Below are 26,370 nucleotides of genomic sequence, written 5' to 3'. Positions count from 1 at the left end.
TTTGATTCAAATATATTTATTAGACGTACTGTCTCCTCTTCAGAGAAGGGTAAATATGACTGCCTTATGATTAGTGAGTAAAAGTGTGTTTACTTTAATTAAAAAAGTTGCCAAGGAAAGAAACATTCACATTTTATTTTAAAAACAAACATTACAGAAAATAATGCACACATTTTCAAGTTCCGAAAACTTTCTGGGCCGTCCTGAAGCTCAGATTGGGAAGGCACATTTACAGTCTGGAATGGTTTGTTTTTGCACACCTGACACTCCTAATTCAGCTTCGTTCCTATCTGTCCTGGTTTTCTGTCCCAGCCCATGCCAGGCTGCTCAACGACAGTGCCACACGTGTTGAAGCTGCAGCTGACCATCAGGACGATGTTAAGCTGCCATCTTCCCCTCACTGTCATTCCTCTGAGCGTCTCTCTCTTACAAGAGTTTGCAGCAGGCAGGTACAGAAGCCACCGCTTTGCTTCTCCATAACCAAAGGACAGCTTTTGAACATGGCACTTGACCCCAAAAATGACTCACCTGGATTTAGCATCAAATATTATGAGCATCAAAACTGTGGAACTGTGCTTCAAGGTAACAGGCCCATTAGGATTAGTTCTGCTGTCCATCTTTACGCTAGCAACTTGCAAAGACCTGGAGAGCGGATCCAACATTTCCCTAAATAATTGATAATAAAATACTTTCTAAAAATATGTGGAGCAAGGCGCTCTCTTTTTGCTAGTGCTCTTTGAGCACAGCGGCAAATTTCTGGAAACAGGAGATGGCTCTGCATTGAGAAAGCAGATGCTGAGAAGGCACCACATTATTTAGCTTTGCTTGAACGCAAAAGCTGATAATCTGACATTTGTAGATTGACCTGAAGTTTTTGGTTTTTTTGATAAATTCGAGTCCTCTGATTTTTGCTCCTTTTTTGCCTCATCTTCAGCCACCGTGGGACGCTTTCGTTTTTTGTCTTCTGTTAAACCATTAACTGCTCCTCCTTTTGCTTTCTCAGTCCACGCCTTTGAAGAAAGTACATCATTAAATAGAAAACTACATAGCAGGCCACACAATTCACTGATTTAACACATTTTCTTTCTTTGATTATAAGGAAGTACTAAAATAATTATTGTTAGTAACTAATAGAGATTGCCAATCAAGTTGAGAACAATTTCCTCACTTTCCTTTTTCTGTATCAGCATTTCCCTTAAAAACTGTGATTCCTTTGAGCCTGTATATAAAATTGAAGATCTTAATGGTCTTTCTGGGCAAATAAGGAAGCCAAAAGGCTTTAGAAACAAGCCCCAATTTTGTTATTTCTTCATTGATTACATTTCTTACATGCCCTGTTTCAGAATAGCAGCTTTCTGTTTTTACTTATTATTCTGATGTCAATATACTTTATATTTTCACAAATACACGGTTTAGATCATGGCCCAATTCAAAATTTAAGTCCCTGAAGATGAAGAACAGTGGAATTTAAAGAAAAAAGCCCTACTTGGAAATAACCACAGAATTTGGTGGTGGTGGTGAAATAAAATAAATAAATAAGTAATCATAATTGGAGAATGCTTTCTTACCATTCTTTCCTCTGATGACAGAACTCGAAATCGACTCATGCCTTCTTTTATAACTTCTGCTTCATTCAGGCCAGGATTATCTGTTAAAATGCTTGCTCTGTTCTCTTCTAGCCACATCTGGAATCCTGTCTTCGGTCTGAAACAAGCACAGAAAAAACGTCAGTTTACAAAGTTTAGAGGAAAACCACATGCCCCAAAATCACATTTCCAAACAACACCTGAGTGGGTTTTTTGTTCTTGAAAGAAAAGTCATGCGCAGTCAGCAGTTTGCTTTCCCCTCCTGCAATATTCTTGCAGAATAGACTGACAAGGAAAGACTAAGTCAAGCACTTTTATTAAACCCATGATATATATGGAGATTATTTCAGTTTTAGAATGACAAAGCATAATGATTCTCTTCCTTCCTGACAAGGTCTCATCAACCTAAAAATGGAGCACACATTAGCACATTTCAGCTAATCCTTTTCACAATTCTCCTTACCACTTGTTTTAGAAACTTACCTGTTAAGGTTAATGAAAAGAATACTAGCCCAAATGAATAATAATTACCTTCATCTTCCTCAGTTAAATTAAGTCTAAACGGAAAGCCATTATAATAATGCAAGTTTCATGAGGACTGGGATCATGGAAAATGTCTGCTTCAGAGGAATAAGATATATTAGTCTTAACAAGGAAGGTGCTTAAGTGCTGCTTAAGTGCTACGAGTCTTCTGCTTTTTTTCTTTTAAAAGTAAATAAATAAATAAAACCAAAAAAGGAACAAAAAACACACCCCAAAGCAAAATTAAGCTTTAATACTTTAACATAAAACGCTTAGCTTTTAGACCTCCTTGGAGATTTGCTAGACACATTTAAGGATTTCCTATACTTGGAACTGGTATAGCAGCATGGTTTCATTTATCATCCAAAGGTCGTTATCATCTGTGTAAGTATTACTAAGGCAAAAATCGTTGCTTATAGCCCCAAAATTAAATTATGCACTGCTTGTATATCGTTCACCTGCACGTTCTATGCATTTGTCTCAGGCTGACACAAAACTTCCACTTTGAATAACACTGCCATGCATACCTGGAAAGATTTAATAAACAGGAAGCTCTGCCTGTGTTCTTTCCCTGTGGTTGTAATATGATTAGTATCAAATTGCCACAATACAAATACCAGTTTGCTGAAACTCCTGAAGTAAATTCACAAATGTGACAACTCGTGAGCTTACACTTTAATCTTGATCTTAAGCCACTTTGGCCAGTCAAGAAATAGTTTTTGGACTTGCTATTTGATCAAAATTGGAATATGGCATCAAGTGGCAAGTGTTCACTTGCCTTTTCTTTTCAGTGTTGTCCTGTGCAGTGACTTTGACTTCAGGGGACTCCCTTCCTGCTTTTTCCTGTCTTTCTTCCACTGCTTTTTCCTGTCTTTCTTCCACTGCTTTTTCACTAGAGTTTGGTGTACGAGTCTGGAAGAAGGATGCTGCTGAAGCCTACAGAAATTGAGTTTAAAAGAAAAAAAGGTAAGACTGTAATTCAGCACAATGTTAGATGTTTAGTTAATCCTATTTAAAATAAAAGCAAAAAAAAAAAAAAACCAGCACAGAATGCAATTTCTACAACTGAAGCAATTTGTTTTCTTGCTGTTTTGTGTTTGTGTAAGTTTCTGCAGTGTGCTTAAAAGAACCCTGCCATCTAAGACGCTTTACTCAATCAGCAGGGCTTCATACTTGATAAAAGCTGGTAAAATTCAATTTACTGTTATTTGGTCACTGAAGCAACAAGAAAAGATGAGAAACATTACCTGCTTGGATTTTGGTTTGGGAATCAGAGGCTTTATAACTGGAGGGTTCTCCTTGTTTACAGCTCGACTGCTAGATGAAGTTTTCTTTGAGTATTTGCTCATACTGTCTAGAACACTCGCTGATGGGACCAGTGGGTCCTTTTTGTTAGATGACACCTAGCAAAACAGATAAATAAACATTTTACTTATTTTCTTTCACAGTGCGCTCCTATGTCCCTCCAAGATATCTCTTGTAGTTGTATTATAACTTTACGTATACTCTGCTGTGATTTTCAGAGCACCGCAGTCAATCCAGTGTCAAATTTTTTACCTTAAAGGGATTCACTCGTCCTTGGCTGCTTGATGCAATTACAGCTACTGAATAGAAAAGAAAAAAAAAAAGGAATGTACAATGTGTGTGTAGACAACCCCCCATGTTGCAACACACACATTTTAGATGAGTAACTGATACAACCTTAGCCTCGTTTCCAAAGAACAAGGCTAATTCTCACTTTTCATATTTCAGCCTCTGATACTTCAAAAATCGAAGAGGATGACTAGGTCAGAGGCATTAACTGTTCCACGCCAAAGGAAAGAAGTTCTTGAACCACTTCAAAGTTGATGTACGAAGAGAAAGACACTTTGCTAACCCCATAAGGGTTATACTACGCATCCTCAGCTATTGGTAGTCATCAGAAAAGCCACACAGGACCAACAACTACCAACCCACAGGAACACCGATTACTTCCTCCATTCCCAAATCCATTTCCATTCCTGTTGTTTTTGCTGGAGGGATGGCAAGAGGGAACAAGAGGTTGTATTTTGCCTTGCCTGCTAAAGCAGACCCCCAGTTCCATGGCAGGGTTTTTAACCCTGCCTTTTAAGTACGGCTAATGAACGTATCTGTGATTAGTAAAACAAACGGATGGATCACTGTTCTATTTTTCCACCGTCCCAAAGAATGCCAGGCAGATAACTGATTCAGCACTTGCCACAAGTAAGGTAATCAGCAGGTAATGATGTTAAAGAACATCATTATGTAAAGATGACATCAGCAGGAATAAGAAAGCTCTTAAAAACACAAAAGCAATAATCAGTACAAGTTACTGCTTGACAGCATTGTTACACACTGAATGTTAGTAGCAACAGTAGAACAGAAGATAAAAACAGGGGCAGATGTTGTGAAGCATAACAAAGTTCTTATCCTAGTATAAACAAAGATTTACTCACCAGGCTTTGCAGTAGTCACCTCGGCTGAAGTGACTCCTTTGGAGAAAGGATTTGGCCCTTTGGAACAAAGACAAAAGTACATATGTAAGTGCAACAAAATGTAATAACATAGCCTGTTAAAAACCAAAACCCTAAACACACAAGCACGTCATAGTAAACCGATTCCTATCTTGAAGCATGACTTTTCATTTTCAAATCGTACACACACTTTTACAAAAACATCCGTCTTTTTTAACGCGGATGTAACTTAGAGTTGCATACGTGTTCCTTAAACCTAATTTTTAAATTAACAAAACCAAGTTTTTCCTGAAAGAGAGACACGGGATTTTTAAATAAATGTCTAATAAGAAATATCAAACTATAAAAGGTGTAAGTGCTGTAAAATATAAATGCAGCAATACAGAAAGCAATAGCTCTGTTTTATAGGTAAAGCTATCTTTCCTTTTTTCTTTCCACCCCCCTTTTCTATGGAGGGAAGAAGATAACCTAACTTACAAACCAAATAAGAGAGATAATCACAATAAGTTACACAAGCAAGAGGGAATAATCACTGAACTCCTCCAGACCACCACTTAAAAGCCCAGACATGAAATTTTTCAGTATATGGAAACATACAAAAGGATGGGAAAGATGAAGAGGTGAAGGGAAACAAAATAAAGGGAAAAACAAACAGCCTGCGTATGGTAATGACAGGAACATCAAAACAGTGCAGACTGCTTGACAACTCTCCTGCAAGAGGTAAAAGCCTAGCTGCTGAAGAGGGGAGTGCTCAGTGAACAACTTGTCTGTCAATTCATCTTCTGCATGATTTGAACTGAAACCAAATAACAGCTTCGCGATGTGACCTGGTCCATTAGAAATGGTATCAGGCAACAAAATCCTCCCCGAGGATCCCTTTAAACAGTTAAGTACAATGCACAGACAAGCTGTGACAGAGCAGAGGACACACGCTACACTTGTTATTCTGCAGCGACAACAGGTACGTGCTGGGCTATGGATCAGGTAGACACTACTACTCACCTCCCACAGGGAGTGCAGCGAACAGGAAGCTCGCAGGCAGGAGTTTGTGCCACCCTGTTAGACCTGCTGCATGTTTTTTCATACATCAAAGCCAAGACAGCTCAGAAAACACCAGACCTATTTTAACAAGGTAGCAGAAAACCTCATCCCTGCTACAGCTGCAGATTTTCAAAACGCAGTGAAAGAAATCCTATTATTTTCTACTTAAGTAAAGGGCTTCCAAGTCAAATCTCCTGTGCCTGCCCTGTAGGGCCCTTTGCCATGTGGTGTGTCTGTCTGTCTTAAATTTCATGTCAAAAAAATCAAAAACATCCAGGAAACTCCACTGCTTGCTTAATGCTCTGTCCTGCTGAGTTACCCAAACTAAAAATGATCAGGGAATTTCCAGAATTCCTTATCACAAGTGTGGGAAAGACAGATCTAGATAACTTCCAGCCTATTCAAAGATCGTATTTGTCTTACTCTGTTTATGTACTTCTGGCGTTTCTTCTGCTTCCTCATATTCATCGGTTTCCTCAGCATCTTCCATTTCTTCGTCCTGCTGAACATTTCTGCCTGGCAGACGACTCCGCTCTGTGGCAGAGTTGCTGTAACTAAATGGAGGGAATTCATCAGTGGTGCTTTGAACTTCACCACATTCAGATAGAAAATCGGAACAAAACTTACTAAATTAAGTAAGTAATTAAGCTAACTTCCTAAATTAATTAAGAAATAAGAGTTTTAAGATAGACCACACGTGCCTGCAAAACTTCCTGAAACTCCCACCCAGCTAGAAGTGCAAGGACCATCCTTCAGACAGCTCTGCACGCAAGAGCAAACGCTCCAACAGAAGCAGCAAGCTTTTGCCACCTTGTTCAGAGTGCACAACAAGGACGCTGAGAACACTTTGCCGCAAATGTAAATGCAAACAGACACCTTCCAGCTCCACTGAAATCTGCATACCTCCGCTATCATCAGCAATACCAGGTTACTTTTCTGCATAAACAAACACGCGGGTGATAACATGGATACATATTTCCAGTCTGAGGTTTAAGCAGCAAGCTTCGATGCTTGATCTCATTATTCTCTAAACTCCCCAGTTGCAGCACGTCCACCTCTTGCATTTCTCCCCTAATCTTTGCTGATTACTAAAATGCGTGCACCTGAAAAAAGGTTCATTTCTCTCGATTAGAATGTCAGTAGTAGATTCATCTGGCACTAAGAACAACACAGGGTTTGCAGGGTATTTCAGCCCTCAAAGTGGAAGTTGCAACCCCATGTCTACAACTTCAGCCATTCATGATCCAGAAGAACAGGGCAGACCATTTAAAAAGGATTTTTTCTTTGTGAAATAGCACATTTAAAACTAAGGGAAAGGCTACAGATAAGTGGCTCAACTTATCACTTCCTCTTGCTTTAAAAAAGTTACAAACTTCATAGATAAAATTGCTATGGGAGGACGCTGCTTCTGATAAAACAGGACATTTTTTCTGCGTTATCAGCCTGGTGGTTAGCTATTAGTTTCCTCACAGCTGTACCGCCCAGATGCCGAGCAAGAAGACACAACTCTTCTGTATGATCTGTATTTAAAACAAAAATAAGCAAAGAGAAAGAAGAAAACACACATCTTCTGCCTCTTCTTGCTTTACAGACAGTGCAGGCAAAGCAGGTGCAGGTAGGAGAGCAAAGGTAAGGAGCAAAGATACAGAGAAAAGAATGCACAGCAAACCTGCAATAGTTCAATAGTTTTGAAGAGCTGGGATTAGAGACGGGAATAAGATCAGTTGGGATAAACTGAGGTGGCGTATTGAAAGAGGGGAGGGTTGGAGAAAGGTAAAAGGATTTTAAGAAGGGTGTAGAAATGGGGTAAAGAGACAGAGGCAAAGAGAAAAAAAATAGGTTGGAGACAAAAAAAGAATCCAACAAAATCAGAGCAACTTGGTATCAAGTCCACTTTGCCTCTGAAGCCATCGTACACAGACACAGTAAGCAAGCAGCGGAGACACTACTCTGTGTCAGCACCCTGCTGCTAATTTCTAATTGGAGTCCTCACAAGATGTCACCGAGAGCTTACCATTTGTTATAGACAATTTATGAGCAGAGCAGTACAAACCGGTAGTTCAGAACAAACACATTACAAATTACAGTCCAGAAGAGCAAAAGTGCATCAGTTGGAATAAAACGTCAATAAATCAATAAAAACATGCCCAGGTTTTTAATCTCAGAAATTTGTCTTACCCAGCATTTAAATGATTTTGGAAATCCTCTTCCTCCTCTTCTTCTTCCAGTGCAGTTGCCAATTCACTTGCTTTCTCTACAGCCATTTCGCTAAGCCGCTGAGCTAAATTTAGTCTCCGAGAGCGAGAAGCATACTTGATTGCTAAATTCACAACGTTTTGTGTCATGAGGTCAGCAAGTTCCACACAACGAAATTCACGCTCCAGTTTACAAGAAAGCTGAAAGGAGAAAAGCCTTGAGAGTTACACAGCTCAGTTATACAGCTCTCTGAAGACTCCAGGACCAGAATACTTTTTTTTTTAATGTACTGAACGAATAAAGACAAATCACCAACAATTATGAACTGCATAGCAAAGAAAAAGACCTTTTTTTTTTGGTAAGAACCTTTTGTATTGATAAATCATAATATTAACTGCTATCCACCTCTTATTGTAGCTGGAGAGGTACCTGACAACCAGCCACATTTCTATGCAGAGCAATCACATCTCAATTTGCATCAAATGCTATCTACTCAAAATATAGTCTTTGGGATTCTATTTTTTAGGGTATTTGTACTTACAGCAAACAATTTCATTAGAAGTTCTTGCTGCTCTTTCACTGACTGACTGGTTGCATTTTCATCAACTTCATAGCCATTTTTTGACAAGTAATCCACGTGGCTGTGAAAAACAATGGAACGCCAGTATTGTTCCTGAAAATGGGAGAAAGACACATGCTGGAGGTCAGAGGGAGGGTGAAAAAACGAAAAGCTCTCAGCTCTATACCTAATAATTTACAAAGCATTTTATCAACTCATTCTTAAACGTTCCTTTCATTTTATAATGACGGGCGAGTGGCAGACAATTCTCTTTAAACACTAATGCCTAGTGAGGAAAGATAGACCACTCTAACATACAAACCCACCCAAATAGTCATCCCCTCTTTAAATTCCATTTCTGTTACAGGTTTTCAGCAGGACAAAACCTACATGTTCACCAGATTGTTACCAGTATCAGCAGTTCTAGAACAAATTGAATACTTTATCTTATAATTTCTGTCTCAGAGTGAAATGGAAATATTCCACAATAACTCTGTAACTGCAGGAGTAACATTTGCAAGACAGGTTGTTCAGGGAAATACTAGGAAGGCTATTAGACCAGACCAGCTCTTGTGGCAAAATAATTTACTCAAAACCCATATCTTTTCATCAGATCTATTAGGAATCACCTGTTTTTTTATAAGAACAATTTATACAGATGTACATATTCCCCCTGGGCAAAATAACAGTTCCTGATTTGGAAATAACAGGGAAAACAAAAAAGGATAAAACAAACAAACAAAACAACATAGTTCTTCAAGTAAACAAAGAAAAAAATACTTTGAAAGGAATGAGAATGAGTTCATAAAAAAGGATAAAGTATTTGTTATTGAAACTTTTTCCTCCCCACTTGTATCAAGGAGAACAAATTTCAAATAGCATTAAACAGACTCTGAGGCCGAGGTTAGAATTTTATGTCCATTTCTCTTTTGTACACTACAGCTGAACTCCACATTAAAAAAACAAACAAAAAAAAGATTACTAAAATTTGGAAAAATAGATAACAGTTTTCTGGATATTCTTCGCACATACATCTTCAATCAGATTCTGCCTTAAGAAAAGAAATCAAGCTTCAAGGCCTACGTTTTCAGAATAATTATATACTTAGGACGTCTTTTCAAAAAAAATTCCAGAAATAGGACAGTACCAGAAAGAATTTAAAATAGGCGTCTTCAAGGGGATCTCAAGTCAAATCCCCAAATCTGGCACTTCCTCAAACGTAAGGCCACTTCCAACTTTTTAAACAAACAAACCAGAGAGAGAGAAAAACTTCATTGCTCAGAAAGAGATTATGTGTAAATATAAACCTTGTGTCAACTCTAACAACTTTATTATTTATTCTTCTAGAACCAGTTGTGAAGCAAGCCAAACGGAAAGGGCTATACCCAAATAGCCCCTGAACCCAAATAACCTCCTTAGCCAGGTGCCTTGCTCAGAGTTTGCACTACCCGCTTCGTAGTAGAGATGATTAATAGGAATCTTATATAATCCCTACTATGGGGATGTGTAAGACTATCAGCTGTGGACTCAACATCATTCCATACCTCCATCTGTCCCTTTTCTGTTGTAACTTGACAGTAAGGAAGTGTAAAAGATAATATTGCCACGGCAGGACGTGGGAGCGTGGGAGGGAATCGGGCTCCTTTGCAGGGAATACACCTGTGCATAGGAAACAAGAAACCACACACAGTCCTCATCAGCTACAGAGCCACCAGTTGTTCTACATCTAGATCATGTCTCCTAAGAAGCAAGATACTTTAAGAGGATTTGTTCTTTAAAAAGTAGTAATTAAATCACTGACTTAAGTATAGCAATATCTTAGATTGCATTATAAAGGGTTATTTTTACATTGCAACCAATAGATTTTAAAACCAGCAGGCACACGCTGCTCTGCTTCACACCAGGAACTCCAAACATGGCACGTAAGAGACACGGATCTCTATCTCACACGGCACACTGTTTAACAGCAATTACAAAAAGGAAATGCAGTTTAAATTCAGAAACTACTGAACAACTGAGGGCCACTGGAGAAACAGCAGGCACATCTACCATTTATGATGATAGGGGTTCTGGACTTCATGAGAACAGTGCTGCGACAGAGGGGGAAAAAAGGGGAGGAAAGCTGTACACACATACTAAAAACACAGTCTGCTTCATTAAACTAGCACTCTGGTTACAATCACTTAAGCAAAACACTGGGGAAGAGCTGTATTTCCAGCAGCACCAACGAGCACTGACAAAAATGCCTCTTTTTATAGCTTTAGGCTAGTGTTTCAAGCTAGGAAAAACACAAAACAACACAGGAAGCATTAGTGTTCTGTGTTGATTACGGCATATGGTGTTTCTACAATAACCCTCCCCCTTCTTATCTTCAATATGCTAGTGGCTTTGAATAAAATGCTCTCTGCAGTTCCGAGAGCAGTGTTTTCTTTCTTGGAGTAGAAGGGGGGGGCGGGGGAAATCAAGATGACTGACTCGGAGTTGAACATCCCATCAATGGGACGTGTCCTGCACATTTTTTGGTGAATTTTGAAAGGCCAACATTGCTTAATAATTTGGAGGGGGAAACGGGCAGTTAATTGATATTTACTTGTGATATCAAAGTATTTCACTTACTGCATAAAACAGAGGATTTCAAAAAGTGTCACATGAATGAATATAAATAAAACGCAGCTTCCCACCAATACCCCAAATTGTGCATGATTAGCAGAGAGCCCAAATGTCAATAAAATGTAAGCTGACAGCTTCTGAGCTGGTAGGAGAAGGACATGTATCGCCGAGTAAAGAAGACTACAAACAAAGCTTAGCAACTAAACTCCTATGATGCTTGTTACAGTTAAGAGGAATAAAGTTATTTAGACACCATCACTGTCACATTTTAAAGTAATGGCTCACTCTTGACTAAATGTTTATTTGAGCACATCAGCACTTTTACAAAAGCATTCTTCATGGCCACGGCTTGAATATTAGTGAGTGTTTTCTTATTTATCTGTGCCTTGGAATGTACATTAGTTACAGCAGGTAGGGAAAAAAAAACTAGAAACTTAAAAAAATGCATATATACCAACAGCAGAAGCAGAATCCTAACACCAACCATAAGTTTTTAGTAGCATTCTCTAGCAAAGTGCAATCCTTTGAATCTGCCTGCATCAGAGATGTATGATTTCAGACCAAAGTGCTCATGCCTGTTAGCCAAGGCAAGAAGCCAGTATTAGTCTGTTACACATCATAAAACCAATGAGTTTATTCAGAACAAATTTACTAATGAAACATCCGTGCAGAATTGCATTCATGAACTAGATCAATGCACATTTACTCGCCACCACCTTTAGTAATAGTTGTTTCCAGTTTCTCTTACTACGAGGTGTTCTGTAAATTACAAGTAAGAAAAAGAAAGCGCTTCTTTTGTGGAATAGCTGACCTGAGCTGCTGGGGGTTTTCGTGGATGCCCACGACCCAATAATGATCAGATTTTCCTTTGCAATGCTCTCTTGTGTTACACACCGGTATCCAAGTATTCCCGAGTCTTCGGTTCAACATGCGCACAATTCCCTCTGAATCCACGTAACAGGGGGTACCTGTTGGGTACGAGTGCAGACAACTGTTCTCACAGGCAACTGATCCTGATGTGAGTAAGTTTGAACTGGTGGATACTGCTGGGAAATGGCGTTTTGCATAACTCGAAGACAATAACCCAAACAGTACAACCTAACTGGGAAAAACTAGTTTCCTTAGAAAGATGCGCCACCTTCTGACAGCCAATACCACTGCTCCTGACTCACATTCAAATTTAAGACTTTATAACATTTTATGAACTCAAATTTCTGTTACTTGGGTAGATCCCAAAGAAAGGTAAGTAATCTTACAATTACTTTTTTCTAGTTATCATACAAACTCCTCCCCAGCTACCAGCTTTTCTGGTGGGACTTTTGCTGAGATAGTTATGTTGAACATGCCAATTATGATGCACTTACGTGGTTTATTTCTTTTTGCTGAGCAGGGCAACTGATCAGGAAATTAAACTCTGGTAATACTCAAGTGCATTCTGCTCATAGTGGAAACATATTAAAGATTTCTTATAAATATTCATAAAGAGCAGAAAAACAAATTAATTTAACATTGAGGAGATTTAGGGGGTGAGGAGGGGAAATCTAGCTCCCAGGATTGCCTTTACTAAAGGGGCATTAGCTAGCCACCCCCCCCTCCAAAGATCACCTAATATCATCAAGATCTCTCAGTGTCACTCATACCTTCTGCTGAGAATCCAACCCATGTCAGATAGGACTTCTTTGTAAGAGAAAGAGGGTCTCCGTGCAAAACTTGCTTTTTCTTTTTTCCTAGCTCCATCAGCTGTACTCCGAGGCACTGGTCCCCATCAAACCCAGTACCTAGGATGAAGTTGTTCAATGACTATGTCGAAAAGCAAAGAATTGTCTTGTCTCTTGGCTAAATTTAAATAAGTTTTGAATCAAGAATTAATTCTAAGGCAGCGTTATCCGTAAATACAACTATCAGACAAGCGACTATTTATCATTTTGGACATGCAAAGCATGCATAACAAAGTAGTTCCTTAATTTCCTCTATTAATTCATTCTGGCATATCTGAAACCTAAATTTAATCTATCTATGCTACGGTTACAAAATTCTCCCATTCCCCACAAGTTAATCTCAGCATCCCGATATTTATAGGTTGTGACAGTGAAAGTGTCATCAACAAGACAAGAAGGAAAAGTAAAACACTCCTGGTAATTACGCACAAATTAACCAGTATTTGAAGCCAGCAACAGACAAGGACTGAAAGAAAACAGTTCAAAAAAGACAGAAGGGAGAAAATACCTCTGTGATAAATAACCATCAACTGCTCTCCGTGTCCTGCCATGGACACCACAGGACCTGGGAGACTGAAGATCTCTTTCTGAACTCCTCCAACTGTGAACAGACGAACCAGCAAGGCACTAGTGGCACAAGCAGCCCAGCCCTGACCTAGACAGATAGCCTCAATATCTTCATCCTTTGGCATATCTACCGTCCACTCCTTGTTTGTATCCCATGAGCTAAAATGAATGCAGTGGAGCTTGCTAAAACAGAGACAAAGAATAGCAGTGATGCATCACAAGAAGAAAAACACAGTATCTGGAAATAGATCATGCATTTCCACTACACCAATATATTGTGTTCCTATCAGAGACCTAGAATCTGTGCCTGTCATAGGAACTGCGTCATCCTACAGAGTGGTCGTTTGCAAAGCTGTTACTGTTATTATTCGAGAATTGAAGAGCCTGCTCAGTCTCCAGCACCGCAGATTTACAGCCTCTAAAGCATGAAGCAGAGACACTTCAGAGGTCTGAGTGGCGATTTTTAGATGGAAACCGATAAGCACCTTGCTTAATTAACGCTGCAAGAACTGAAGGTGTTCAGTACCTGACAATCAGGCCCGATTCTAAGTCTGTCACGTTATGGTACCTTGCAGGAGCAAAGAGATTAGGAACTTGGACTCTGAGATCTTAATGACTGAAAATTGTCTGCAACCAACTTACAGATACAACAGCTTTTAATAGATAACCAGATGTTAACCTCATTTAGGAAAAAAAAAGTATTGAAATTTTCAGAGTCACACAACCAATACATAGAAATTATACTCCTACGGGTAAAGTTCGCTTTTCAAGTTATCGTAGTGTTGTTTGTGCCAGAATAGGCAGAAAGATCTGCCTTCAATACATCTCCACAAAAAAAAATAATAAAAAAATAGTAAAAAAAAATATTGCTCTTAAATACAAGAGCAGAGTAGTCCAGCTGCTTGAAGTTTTCTACTATGGTTTCCTGAACTTGTGTTCTTCACATAATTCTTCAGGTAGCTCCAAACGTCTTTCCATAGCAACAGCATGAAAAGAAATAGCAGAGCCCTTATGATTTATCATTGATCTGAGCAGACTGAAAGACTATTGTTCATGTTTACAATTTCCTCTGAGCCAGCAAAGCATGAACCTTCTAGTATATACACTTGAAGAAAAGGATTTAGAGAAAAACCTCAGGAAACAAAATACGTCCTTCAATACCTTGAAGTCTACAAGTGGGTGGGTGTGAAAAATCCCCCTCAAAAGCGGTCCCATAAATAAAAAAGCAAGATCAAAAGCCAAAAATCTCCAAAAAAAAAAGTGATAAAAGCTGAAATATGTGAAACATGCTAAGTGTAATTCCATACTATGGGTTTGTCAGAGCAAAGCCGTGACTTACCTTGCAAGTTCCTCTGTGCTTTCACAGGCCAGCAAAATAGCTTCAGTGGAGAGGTCAGCCATGGTGTGATTCAGAGAGTTGGGCAGGTGTGTCGCATGGTGTACGGAGGTATCATGAAATTCGATATCTATAGCATTGTCCTGCTCATCATTGTAACAGCGAATGATGCCAACAGAATTCCAGACCTATTAAAAATAAATAAAAATCACAATAATAATGATCAACCATATTGACTGCCCTAGAACAGCCTCCTATAACCTCCTCTATTGGAAACAACAATAGGTGAGAGACTGGAGGAAGACTGAAAACTTGCAGAGTCACGACTGGTAGTTTCTAAAACGGCTGAATTAGGCCCAGAATAATTTTGTTCTCATTGCTTAACCAAATTTCTGCTTGCAAAAGTAATCATTAACAACTTGCAGTTATAAAGAAATAATGGGTGATGGATGGAAAAATCCTAGACGCAAAAAAAATATCCACAAGTTCCAGGTAAAAAGGAATTTCAAAACAGATTTGTTCAACTTCAATAACACAGGTACAAACTGCATTGCTTACTTTAGTCTTGAACCAAATATTTATTTCGACATCAAAAGCAACCTGAATGTATGGCATAAAATTATGCTGTCTGCATTAGCACAAAGCTACTTCTCACCATTTAGCTCACACTGTGAAGTATTAAAAAAACCACCAGACACATGCAGCTGGAAATGATTAGATTAAGATCCAGCAAAACCAGGACAATATTAACTACATCTATGTGGCAGCACAGCCACGAGATTTACCATGAAACGATGCATGAGATGTGCAGGAGTGGAGCCAGACTGGAATGGCTTTTGCCTGGGGGTTGGCAATGGCCCATCATAGAAATGCTGTTGTGTAGATGTTGCTGGCAAAGCTGGAAAGCCACCAGTCTGATCATCATCGTCGTCATCCTTTTCAAGAAGATTGGAATTAGCTTTAATCATCCCAATATCTAAAAGTTTAAAATACAAAAAGACATTTATTTGTTACTTCTTCCAAGTATTATGGCAGAAAATATGCAAAAAAAACACACAGAACTAAAACAGTGAAGACTTGACCAGAAAAATAAGACTGAATACATTTGATTAGAGGATGCCAAGAGAGGATGCTAAGAGTCTGTCCCAGTAACAGCACTCTAGAGCTCTGGAAAATTAGTTCATTCTGTACCTAATGAGTTATCATCGTCATCAAGTACTGCCCGTCTTGGGTGGCTTGCAGTTGGCATAAGGTCATCATCATCGCCGTGATCCTCGTTAGCTCCAGTGGTTGGGGAAGAGGGTGGTTCGATCGCATCTCCATTTAAATAGTCGTCATCATCTCCATCAAAGAGATCATTGTAGTCTTTTGTCGCTGTACTGGCAACCTAGAACCATGTTAGCAATTTATTTTTTTTTCATTTAGCAACTATCAATTATTGTTATTAATTATAATAATTATTTAATAATGGTAATTCCTTCCAGTACCTAAAGGGGGCCTACAAGAAAGCTGGAGAGGGACTCTTTATCAAGGAGCGTAGTGATAGGACAAGGGGTAATGGCTTTTCAACTAAAAAAGGGTAAGTTTAGGTTAGATACGAGGAAGAAATTCTTCATGCTGAGGACGGTGAGGCCCTGTCACGGGCTGCCCCGAGAAGCTGTGGCTGCCCCATCCCTGGGGATGCCCAAGGCCAGGCTGGATGGGGCTGGGGGCAGCCGGGGCTGGGGCAGGGGTTGTGCCCATGGCAGGGGCTGGGATCTGATGGGCTGCGAGGTCCCTGCCAACCCAAACCATCCTGGGGTTCTGTGATTAAATCTTCTTTTGGACATGGAACACAAGGAATGAATGAACAAACAAGAAGGAAATTTCAACACCCAATACAGAATGTTCAATGTAATTTGATGGCTTAAATATTCAAGGTAATAATTGGCACTAATTACCTTGTCATTTGGTTTCTTTCCAACGCCGATATCTTCCAACAACCCCAGATTTCCTTCAGTATCTGTATAGGCTATTTGCCTGTACTTGGGGTGCCATGCCAGTCCACAAACTGAGTAATTTTTCTCATGCTTTGTCCTAAAAAGAATATGAAAAATACTGGAATTTATTAAGCTGGAATTTAAGAAGCATTATTGTAAGCAGTGGTAATACTTACTTGAAAACAACATAATAAAATACATACACATAGTAAAATAATTCATAAGTTAAACTTCAGCATAAATAACTACTGCAAAAAAAACAAAGCAGACCTTACTTTTCCATGGAGGAAATTGTTTAGGCTTTAGAATCAATCAGAATCATAAAACAGCTCCTGATAGATGTAGAAAAGACAACACAAGACAGCGGCCGTACATTCCAAACCACCCAGCTATAAAACGAACACTCAGCTGTTTCTCTCGTACCAAACTGATGAGCTAGTCCTCTATCTTCTCCTCGCTTTATTCCCACAAAACAACCCTGCCATGAATCATTTACATGGTCTGTCTAATTCCTAACATATGCATTAGAGTAACAATCATGTTTCTTACTCAAGACACTCACTGGAAGCCTCCCTTCTGTTACTCCCTTTAGCTAACTGAGATGAAGAGCCATTTGGCCCTTTTTTTGCCCATAGGTGAGGACGGTTGACTCACTGTGTCAGTATTCCCCACACCCTTTAGAAGATGCCTCATACTGACAATGATCCTGGCGTTTGTAACCCGAGGACGATTTATTTCCATCAGAACTGTCCTTTAATCAATCACAAGTAAAACATATTCCCATTGCACAAAGAGAACTAGACCACGGAATTTGAACACAAGCCCATATTCATGTCCCTCCCCCGTCCTATTTGTAAGAACGTAACGTTTCCAGATTCTTTTAGCTGTGCTGAAAGAAAGCAATACATGGTATGAATCACAACGGATTTCTGTGCATACCAGATGCGGTAGGGGAAGGCAAAGCAATGCCACGTTTCTACCTGACAGTCATACTCGCCTGGCAGCTGCTTCCTGGTAGAAGGCAGGGATGATGTGGCAGCCCTCGAATTCCTGTCCGCACGTGAACTGAGGCATTAGTGCACCTCACCCAGGTTGCACAAGGCAACCTCCTCCTGCTCCCTTGCTCGAGTTTAGACCGAACAGTGGCCCTGTGTTACAGCGTCGCCCCAACCTGACAAACCCTCGCTTGCGTTCCCTCTCCCGACACGCTCGCAGCGACGGGATAGCTCAGCCTGAGCTCTTAGGCGCTGTCTCCCACAGCCCTGCCAGCTGGCGTTGGTGGTATAGTGGTGAGCATAGCTGCCTTCCAAGCAGTTGACCCGGGTTCGATTCCCGGCCAACGCAGTTATATTTTGGGCCCCGGGACCCCTGGAGCCCTGAGCGTAGCCTCCCAGTTGGCTCCGGACTTGGGGAGGGGGTTGTGGCTCCAGCTGGAGGCACCTAACTTTTATGGGGTCCGATGGGATTCATCCCAAGGTGCTCGGAGCTGGCCGAGGTCTTCTCAAGATCCCTCTTGATTATTTTTCAATGGTCTTGGCAATATTGAGAGGTCCTCGTCCACTGGAAGCTGGCAAACGTTGCCCCAGTTTTCAAGAAAGGAAAGAAAGGAGACCCTGGTGATTACAAGGCCTGTCAGTCTCATATCAGTGCCTGGTAAAATCATGGAGATTATTCTAGGATAACTGAAAAACACTTGAAAGACAACACAGTCATTGGTTGTACCCAACACGGGTTGATAAGAGCAAAGTCCTGCTTAACGAACTTAATTTCACCTCGTTGACCAAGAGAAGCCAGTAGACATGATCTTTCTGGATTTTAGCAAAGCTTTCGATACTGTCTCTCATGGTCCATTCTGGACAAAATGTCCAGCATACAGTTAGACAAAAACGTGATGTGATGGGTCAACAACTGGCTGATGGGTCAGGCTCAAAGAGTTAGAGTGAAAAGAGCTACATCAGGCTGGCGGCCAGCCACTGGTGGGGTAAATTAAGAGGAACTGTTGACTCCCTTGGTAGTACAGAGGCTTTGCCAAGAGATCTTGACGAAGAAGGCTGGGCAATCACCAACCACGTGAAGGTTAACAAGAGCAAGTGCCGGATTCTGCACCTGGGACGGAGCAACCCTGGCTGTATGTACAGACTGGGGGACAAGAGGCTGGAGAGCAAGCCTACAGAAAGGGCTCTGGGGATTTTGGTCAACAGAAAGCTGAACATGAGTCAGCAGTGCGCTCTGGCAGCCAAAAGAGACAGATGTATCCTGGGGTTGCATCAAGCACGACATTGCTAACCGGCTGAGGGAAGTGACTGTCCCACTCTGCTCTGTGCTGGTGTGGCCTCACCTTGAGAACTGTGCAGTTTTAGGTGCCACAGCGTAAGAGGGACATAAAGCTAGAGAAGTGTCCAAAGGAGGGCTACAAAGATGGGGAAGGGTTTGGAGGAGCGGCTGAGGTCCCTTGGTTTGCTCAGCCCAGAGCAGAGCAGGCTGAGAGGAGGCCTCATGGCGGCCTGCAGCTCCCTCACGAGGGGAGCACAGGGGCAGGCACTGAGCTCTGCTCTCTGGGGACAGCGACAGGATCCGAGGGAACAGCATGGAGCTGGGACAGGGGAGGGCTAGGCTGGGTGTTAGGGAAAGGTTCTGCACCCAGAGAGGGTTTGGGTACTTTAACAGGCTCCTGAGGGACATGGCCACAGCACCACACCTGCCAGAAACCAAGAAGTGTTTGGACCATGATCTCAGAAACATGCTTTTATTTTTGGGTGGTCTTATGTGGAGCCAGGAGCTGGACTTGATGATCCTTGTCAGTCCCTTTCAACTCAGGATATTCTATGATATTCAGTGGAACTTTAGCAAAAAGCTTATGGATTTACCCTGTAAACCTCACCAAGACTTTTCAACAGGCAAAGTTCTATATTCGCACCAATAAGTTTTACAGAAGAGATATAACAAATTTCTATTTCAAGGAGCAGCATATATTTAGGGAATTATGCAACAGCACTACATACCTCTCTATGCACTCCTGGGTTTCCACCTTCCACACCACTATACTCCCATCCACACTTCCAGCTACCAGGTACTGCCCACAAGGAGACCAGGCCACAACATTCAAGGGCTAGGGAACAAGAGAATTTAGATAAAAAGAAGTATTACCAATCCATACACAGCACTCATATCCCGAAGGATAAAGCACACATTCTGGAAGGAAAAAAATCTTAATCTTTAGCAAACCACATCCAGCCTCCCACAGTAGAGCTGGCTGCAGGTAGTTCCCAGCAAAACCATTCCTTAAAGATAGCACACTTATTTTTCTTCTGGAATATTTATCTTCTGTCACTAAAGGCTGCCATGAGGTCAAACAAAACCTCATTCTAGACGTGTACACAGAAAGAGTGTATGTGCAAACTTGGCGCTGAGCAAAGCTTTTTTTTTTAAGCTTAATTAATTAAAATCAAACACCGTGTTCTGTATCTTGTTAACATTCCAGTTGCTACATATCTAAGTATACTTTCAAGTCAGTGAAAAGTATTAACACAGACTCTATACACCTAACAATTATGCTAGGAACATTTTCTTTCACTCAAAGGTTTCCAAATTGATCATGAGGTCCAAAGCAAGCAGATGGCACAGATAAGGCTATCGTGTAGCTAAATTTCAAGTTAATAAAGTGAACAAATGGTATCTCTATTGTGTAAAGAAATCCTCTTCAGATTTTCCCCAAAATGCTATGCATTTAGAACAATTTGTGAAAACTGGTATTCTTCAGCTTCACTCAGTGACTCACCGGTTGACTTTAGAGACCTGGTGGGTCTCTAAAACATAATATAAAATAAAATATAAAAAATAAAATAAAACAAGTAAAATAGGGAAACCAGAGCCAAGTACATGTTTGACACTTCCTGGTATCTCTTGCCTTGGTTTCCAACATGAAGTAACAGGATCAGAAACAGAAGTGTAACCAATCATTACCAAGAGGAGGGGGAATAGAACTGCACTGTCCAGAAGATAATTTCTGGCAGAATAACATTTTAACTACAGAAGATTTAGGAAGCAGCTTGTTTGTGTACCTACCTGCGCGATGGAAGCATCTGATAGATCAAACTGATGATCCCAGGTTTCTCTTCTGTATAGCTTAACGGCTTTATCTACAGGAATTGCCAGCAACTGTTCCAAGGAAACAAGATTTAGGCAATTTAGAACAAGTTATCTTCCAAGCAAAACATTCAAAGATCTAGCAAAGCTCCTTCATTCCAAAGCATCACACTTGTGGCTGTAAGTATTTAACAGTTCTCTTAGCATCCTAGCAGCGCCAACTGAGAAAGAAAAGAACGCTACAGAAGTGATCTTGAATTACAAGGTTCTTCAATGCTTTCCATATGCAACACAGCAAATAATGGCTGTTTTCATTTCGATCTTCATTTCTTCCTGGCAGAAAACACACGATAATGACAGCTGCAACATGAGGTTAAAAGTTCTTATTCATGGAACAGCTAACAAACACGCATAAATAGTTTTCAACATTCTGAGCACAAGGCTTATGTTCTCCTGTTTCCTCCCTCCCCAAACCTCTTTTGATCAGGTTACAATTTCTCTATAAATCTTACCTGAATAGCTGATTCCTGAAATAGCTCATTTCGCATTTCACAAACCTATGTAACATTACTGCCTGTTTGCTTCTTGGGATTTGGCTGTGGGTTTTGTTATTTGTTTGGGTTTCTGTTTTTATGATTTCTAATCATCTACTTTAGAATAGATGCAAGGCAGCTTCCTACACTTCATGTGTGCACAAGCATACAAAAAAATAGAGATTATTCAAGTCAAAACTGTGAGAAAACACTGGAAAATACTCTTTCGACCCTGCACATACTAGAATGTCAATAGTTTGGCAAAACCTATTCATCCTTTATTATTCCAGCCAACAGATCAGGACAGAAGCCACAAAGCAATTTTTCCCCAAATGGCCAACTCTTGCTCAATTCCCTGTCCTTTACTTCAAGTATGGTGCAGCATGCCTCGGGTTATATGGCTTTGAATCTATCTGCTCCTTTCTCCTCTCCCCTTCGCATTATCAGACGCTGCGAGGGTATTCTAGGTTACATGATACGAAGACATCCACGCAGCGATGCAAACTTCTGTCCCCCAACCTATTTTGGTAAGTGATCTGTACATGGTGCTCTTCCATGGTGCTTCTTTCCTACCCAGCACAACATGACTGTTTAGCAGTGTTTTGGGCTGACAGCTGGACTGCTGGCAAACATAGTCTGGTACTTAAACAAGCAATCATTTCTGTTTCTGTTTTTCCTAAAAGTGAACTTCATCCCAAATATTTTCCTTAGTTCCTGGAGCTGGCATTTGCACTTGCCTGGATTGAATTCTACTGTACTCCCAAAGAGAAATGAAGGATTAAGATGTGGCTAAAACAATCTGTCACTTACCTTCCCACTGCCAGGTTGCCAGCCAAGCCTGCATATCGATTTAGCGTTTATCACATCATTACATTTCTGCAGCAGTAGCCAATTTGTCACGCATGTCTGAAAACAGAATATTCAAAAATGAGTTCTCTAGCTCTGTGAAAATCTACTGTCTTTTAAAAAATTCTGAAGAAGTGAGGAAAAAACTAAAAGGAAACAAGAGATACCATTTCTGGAACCAAAATAACCTCTTTCAACTGAATACAATGGTGCCTACCCCCTTAAAAAAATGAAAAAAAAAAACACTGCAAAATACTCTGCCAACGTAGACCTGAAAATATTTTAAACTACAATGCAACAACTTGTCAGAGAAATGAGACCACAGAACGAGTGTTGTTAATGAAGTACAGAACACATGAGGTGACATATATTTAGGTTATAAAGAGAGATACCTAGCCAAAACGCATTTGTCAAATCCAGATTGACTGTAGGAAGGTGACACACATCAGCCTGCATGTCACCATACCAATACAAACATCAACGACTTGCCACGCTCTCATATTATAGCACAGATGACACACATTACTGCCACAGTCCCAGGACACAGCCTAATTGCCCCAAAAGGCACCCAGCAGTCTGGAACACTAGATTTCACATTAGCAGCACGGCTTTGTTTTAAAAAGCAGCAATTACAAGTGTGAAGTACATACCTAAGCGTACTTATTGGAGTAATTCCACGTGGCTTCTTATTCCAGTCAATAATGGCATTTACGAAAAATAATCCCACATACACGCAGAAATGCTTAATTAACAGCGTTCACCTGAAACCCTCTTCTCAAGTTCCTTAGAGTGCAAGGCCAGCAGAGAGAATGGCTGTTTTTTTTTTTTTTAAAACAAAGTAGAATAGCAAGCCCCTCACCTTTTAAAAAGCCTTTTACTCATTATAACTTGGTCCCATTTCCACAAATAAAAAAGGTTGGTATGCACTAAGTCGAACTTTGAGTCCTTGCAAAACCAAGTACGTGTGCCACAGACGGAGAGCAAAAGAGATGAAAGCAGTGCTGTGCACAAAAATCCCTACCAAAGAAAAATGGTCATCACCTCACCAGTCTCGGCATGTGAAAACCAAACCTCCTCCTAATATCAAATCAAAGTGACCAAGTTCATATGATCAAGACTAACCACGCAGAAGGTTTATAAAAGATGCTGCGTAGCAACTCTGAACATTATTTCACCCTCCCTGGTCAGTCTCCAATCCTGAAAATTATTCAGTATTTCATAGGAAGCACAGGAAAAATAAATAAAAACAAAAGATATCTAGACAAGTTTATTAGCATAAAAATTTCTTCCTTGACGCTGAAAGCAGCCAGCTGAAATTCTGAAACCACGGTAGCCCTCCCTGTGGCAGGGGGTTGGAACTGGATGACTTTTAAGGTCCCTTTCCAACCCAAACCATTCTACGATTCTATGAACCACGTGAAGGGTTATTTTCAAATACATAATTTTGACCAATGAAGAAACATCAACAAAAGAAATCAGGGATACCACAGGCAGAAATAACAGCCCACAGCTACCCGGGCAGTATTTCACACTCAGGCTTGGAATTTCTCCCAGAAATAGGTAAAATCATTCTATAAAGCACAGTCAAATTTCTTCCTAAAAAAATGAATTCTCCATTTACCACCTCTTCTTTCGGGAGTCCCAGTGCATAGCTCCCCTTTTATTTGGGAATTTATTTTATATAGAAACGTTATATGCAAATGCTATCATCAGTTACTGATGACATATCAAAGCAAGATTTATTCCAGCAGGATGATTTTAGTCTAGTTCTTTCTGTTGTCTGTGAAATCCCTGCTTTCTTATAAAACAACCTGGAAGGCAGGCCTCTTACCTGATCTGCAATTTTCCATACTCTGACAGTGCCATCGCAGCTTGCTGATGCCTGGGAAAGAGTTTTGTAAATGAATTAAAGACAATGAGAAATTAATGCTACAATATAATAATAAAAAATATAACCAACTCTACAGACATATAATACATAAGTAGATTTAAAAAGAAAGTCTCCCAGTTTAAACCATTTTAAGACCTAAAGCTTTCTAATACTGTCAAATCATCTTGATAATACCACTCGATTTCAAGCTGCTGTAATTACAACAAAGGCTCAAAACTAATACTAAATTACTTTAGTGAACTACCTTTTCACCTCTAAAATCAGATTGGCATTAGATTCCAGAAGAACATAGACGGTAATTGAGTGGGAAAGCAAAGACTGAGCTCCCCTGGGAGGCAACAAATTCTCACACATTCCATCATCACTAGTCAGCTGAAATTAAGTAGTCTCATGTCCCTACTTACCATTGCTTTACTCCAAAAATAATTCCCCCCAAAGGAGAAGGAAATTCAAAGGAGAAAGTAAACAAGCGTTTTTACCAGATAAACATCCCTGGGGTCAAAAGACAGGCTTAAAACAGGAGCGTCGTGTCCTCGGAACGATTTCTGCTTGCTGCTATCAGTCACCTCCACAACTTTGACCATGAAGTCACTGTAGATCACAACGGCACAGTCGTAAGATTATTAACGTTGGTATCAACGGTGACAGAGTATTTGTGTACAGCAATAAAAATTAAATTGGACACTAACGATTTTCTGGGGAAGCTGCAACTCTTGACACTATGATCTACGGGAAAATGAGAATCTCAAGGCTTACTACAAGAGGAGCGAGGTCACGTTATCAGATCATTTTTGTACAAATCAAAATTCAGAATATACGGTTGCTCTCTGAAGAGGATGTTACGTACACACAGACCACATAACTGGTGTTAACCACATTAATTATAATATTCAATGAGACTATGTGCTTAAGACCTGTGCTTAGTTCTTGTTAAATCAGCTTTCTGGTACCTGTTAAATGGGACCTACAGTCATTATCATCATTCTCTTAGTCAAAAAAGATAGCACAAATATTTTATTAAGTTTTTACCAGGATTATTAAGACCATTTATTGTATCAGATATAATAATAGACTTTTTTTTCCTTTTTCAACTTTACTCCCCTTTCCAAAATTACAGACGTTACTGCAGCTTCATTCACAAAAATCAATGCTAGCAACTTCTAAGCCAAAGAGCTCTCGTGACAATCTTTCAGTACTACTCCCTGACATACTTCACCGCAACACTTTGAAAGAGGAATTTTGGCTGTGTAGGGTTAGTCATTACCTAAACTACACAGAATTGCAACCTCTGTTCTGTCAAATATCTAATATCAAATATCTAAATGCTAGCCAAACAGTCATAAAAAGAAGTCTGTAAGCTCTGCTGTGAGACAACTGAAGTGATGTCAGCTCTCTTAAATAAGGCAAAGCAACTTTAAAGAAAAAGCAGACAGTAAGATAGTCTTTGCTTATTTAAGAAGTCACACAACTACTCTTCAAACAGTTTAAGTGAATTTTGCCAGCCACCTCGACGTTAAACTTATACAAATCTAAGTTTACAGACTTGATGTAATAATGGAGCAACCTGTGACAAGTAAAGGCTTCATTCTTAGCTGCATTCCCTCATATCACAGATGTCACCTCATTCAATGTGTTATGGAAGACCTCGTCAAGGGGTGACCTCAGTTTCACAAGCTTTTTTTCCTAACGTGAGGACCCTGGTCAGGCTGCAGAAGAACTGGCTTTTTGTAAAAGTTTTTAGAAACAGAAAGAGTGTGTTGTCTGCTTAATGCCTCTAATCAAACTCAGATCCTGGGGCAGAGCTGTTCCCTCAGAAATGAGCGCTGGCAAGGAGCCCAAATTCACAGTCTCTGTCGGATTTAGAGATCAGAACAGTTACTGTCCCCAGCTGTCCAGTCGCCCAGTTTTGGTGGAGCTGGTGTATCTGCTCTGCAGATGCCAGAATTTACAATCCAGCATATTGATCCAAATTGCTTTCTAGTTCAATTCGTGCTTAGAGGAGGCAGGTAGCAGATGTAACATTCTGCAATCTCTGCCGCAGGAATGCAGGACAAATTCCAGTAGAGAAGCAAGCAGGCAGTCTGGGTGAGCTAGAGCACCTAAAGAGCTCACCAAATCCAATTAAGAACTGCCTGAGCCGGAAATAAATGAACAAGAATGTTGCCTGCTTGCTATTTTGCCATCTCTGTTAAAGGATTGGCATATATTACATAATTTCTTAGGGCAGCATGTTTGCTTGTAACCAAACTATGCATTTTATTCCCCTCAGGGGACTCTTGCAACTGTCATCTGTTATCATTTGGCAGAACGGTGATGATATTTATGCCAGAGAATTACTTAAAGCTCTCGTGCAAATCAGAACCCAGCTAACTTTGGCATGTGCATATACATCTGCAGCACCATGATCCCAAAGAGTCAAGACATTA

The 26,370-nt window shown here is 40.2% G+C and overlaps 1 protein-coding gene and 1 non-coding gene across 3 annotated transcripts in view; one reads left to right on the top strand and one right to left on the bottom strand.

Moving 5' to 3' along the window:
* Positions 1–26,370, bottom strand: part of WDHD1 (WD repeat and HMG-box DNA binding protein 1) — a 31,957-nt gene continuing 5,587 nt past the window's right edge. For both annotated transcript variants that reach the window (XM_035329031.1, XM_035329032.1), the window contains exons 5-26: positions 24,424–24,535; positions 23,885–23,935; positions 22,018–22,113; positions 20,654–20,746; positions 19,591–19,697; positions 16,550–16,685; positions 15,801–15,996; positions 15,395–15,585; positions 14,613–14,797; positions 13,215–13,456; positions 12,629–12,766; positions 11,800–11,956; positions 9,923–10,037; positions 8,361–8,492; positions 7,802–8,019; positions 6,047–6,177; positions 4,565–4,621; positions 3,666–3,709; positions 3,356–3,511; positions 2,887–3,044; positions 1,569–1,704; positions 1–1,010 (exon numbers count right to left, since the gene is read on the bottom strand). In XM_035329031.1, the coding sequence (XP_035184922.1) occupies positions 816–1,010; positions 1,569–1,704; positions 2,887–3,044; positions 3,356–3,511; positions 3,666–3,709; positions 4,565–4,621; positions 6,047–6,177; positions 7,802–8,019; positions 8,361–8,492; positions 9,923–10,037; positions 11,800–11,956; positions 12,629–12,766; positions 13,215–13,456; positions 14,613–14,797; positions 15,395–15,585; positions 15,801–15,996; positions 16,550–16,685; positions 19,591–19,697; positions 20,654–20,746; positions 22,018–22,113; positions 23,885–23,935; positions 24,424–24,535 (3,046 nt within the window). In that variant the 3' untranslated portion in view covers positions 1–815. The remainder of the gene's footprint in view (positions 1,011–1,568; positions 1,705–2,886; positions 3,045–3,355; positions 3,512–3,665; positions 3,710–4,564; positions 4,622–6,046; positions 6,178–7,801; positions 8,020–8,360; positions 8,493–9,922; positions 10,038–11,799; positions 11,957–12,628; positions 12,767–13,214; positions 13,457–14,612; positions 14,798–15,394; positions 15,586–15,800; positions 15,997–16,549; positions 16,686–19,590; positions 19,698–20,653; positions 20,747–22,017; positions 22,114–23,884; positions 23,936–24,423; positions 24,536–26,370) is intronic.
* On the top strand, positions 17,861–17,932 carry TRNAG-UCC. Its single transcript has one exon. It is a non-coding gene; the product is annotated as a tRNA-Gly (tRNA).

This window comes from Oxyura jamaicensis, chromosome 5 (assembly GCF_011077185.1).
Source record: "Oxyura jamaicensis isolate SHBP4307 breed ruddy duck chromosome 5, BPBGC_Ojam_1.0, whole genome shotgun sequence".
Lineage (NCBI taxonomy): Eukaryota > Metazoa > Chordata > Aves > Anseriformes > Anatidae > Oxyura > Oxyura jamaicensis.
This window is presented reverse-complemented; position numbering and strand designations above follow the sequence as displayed.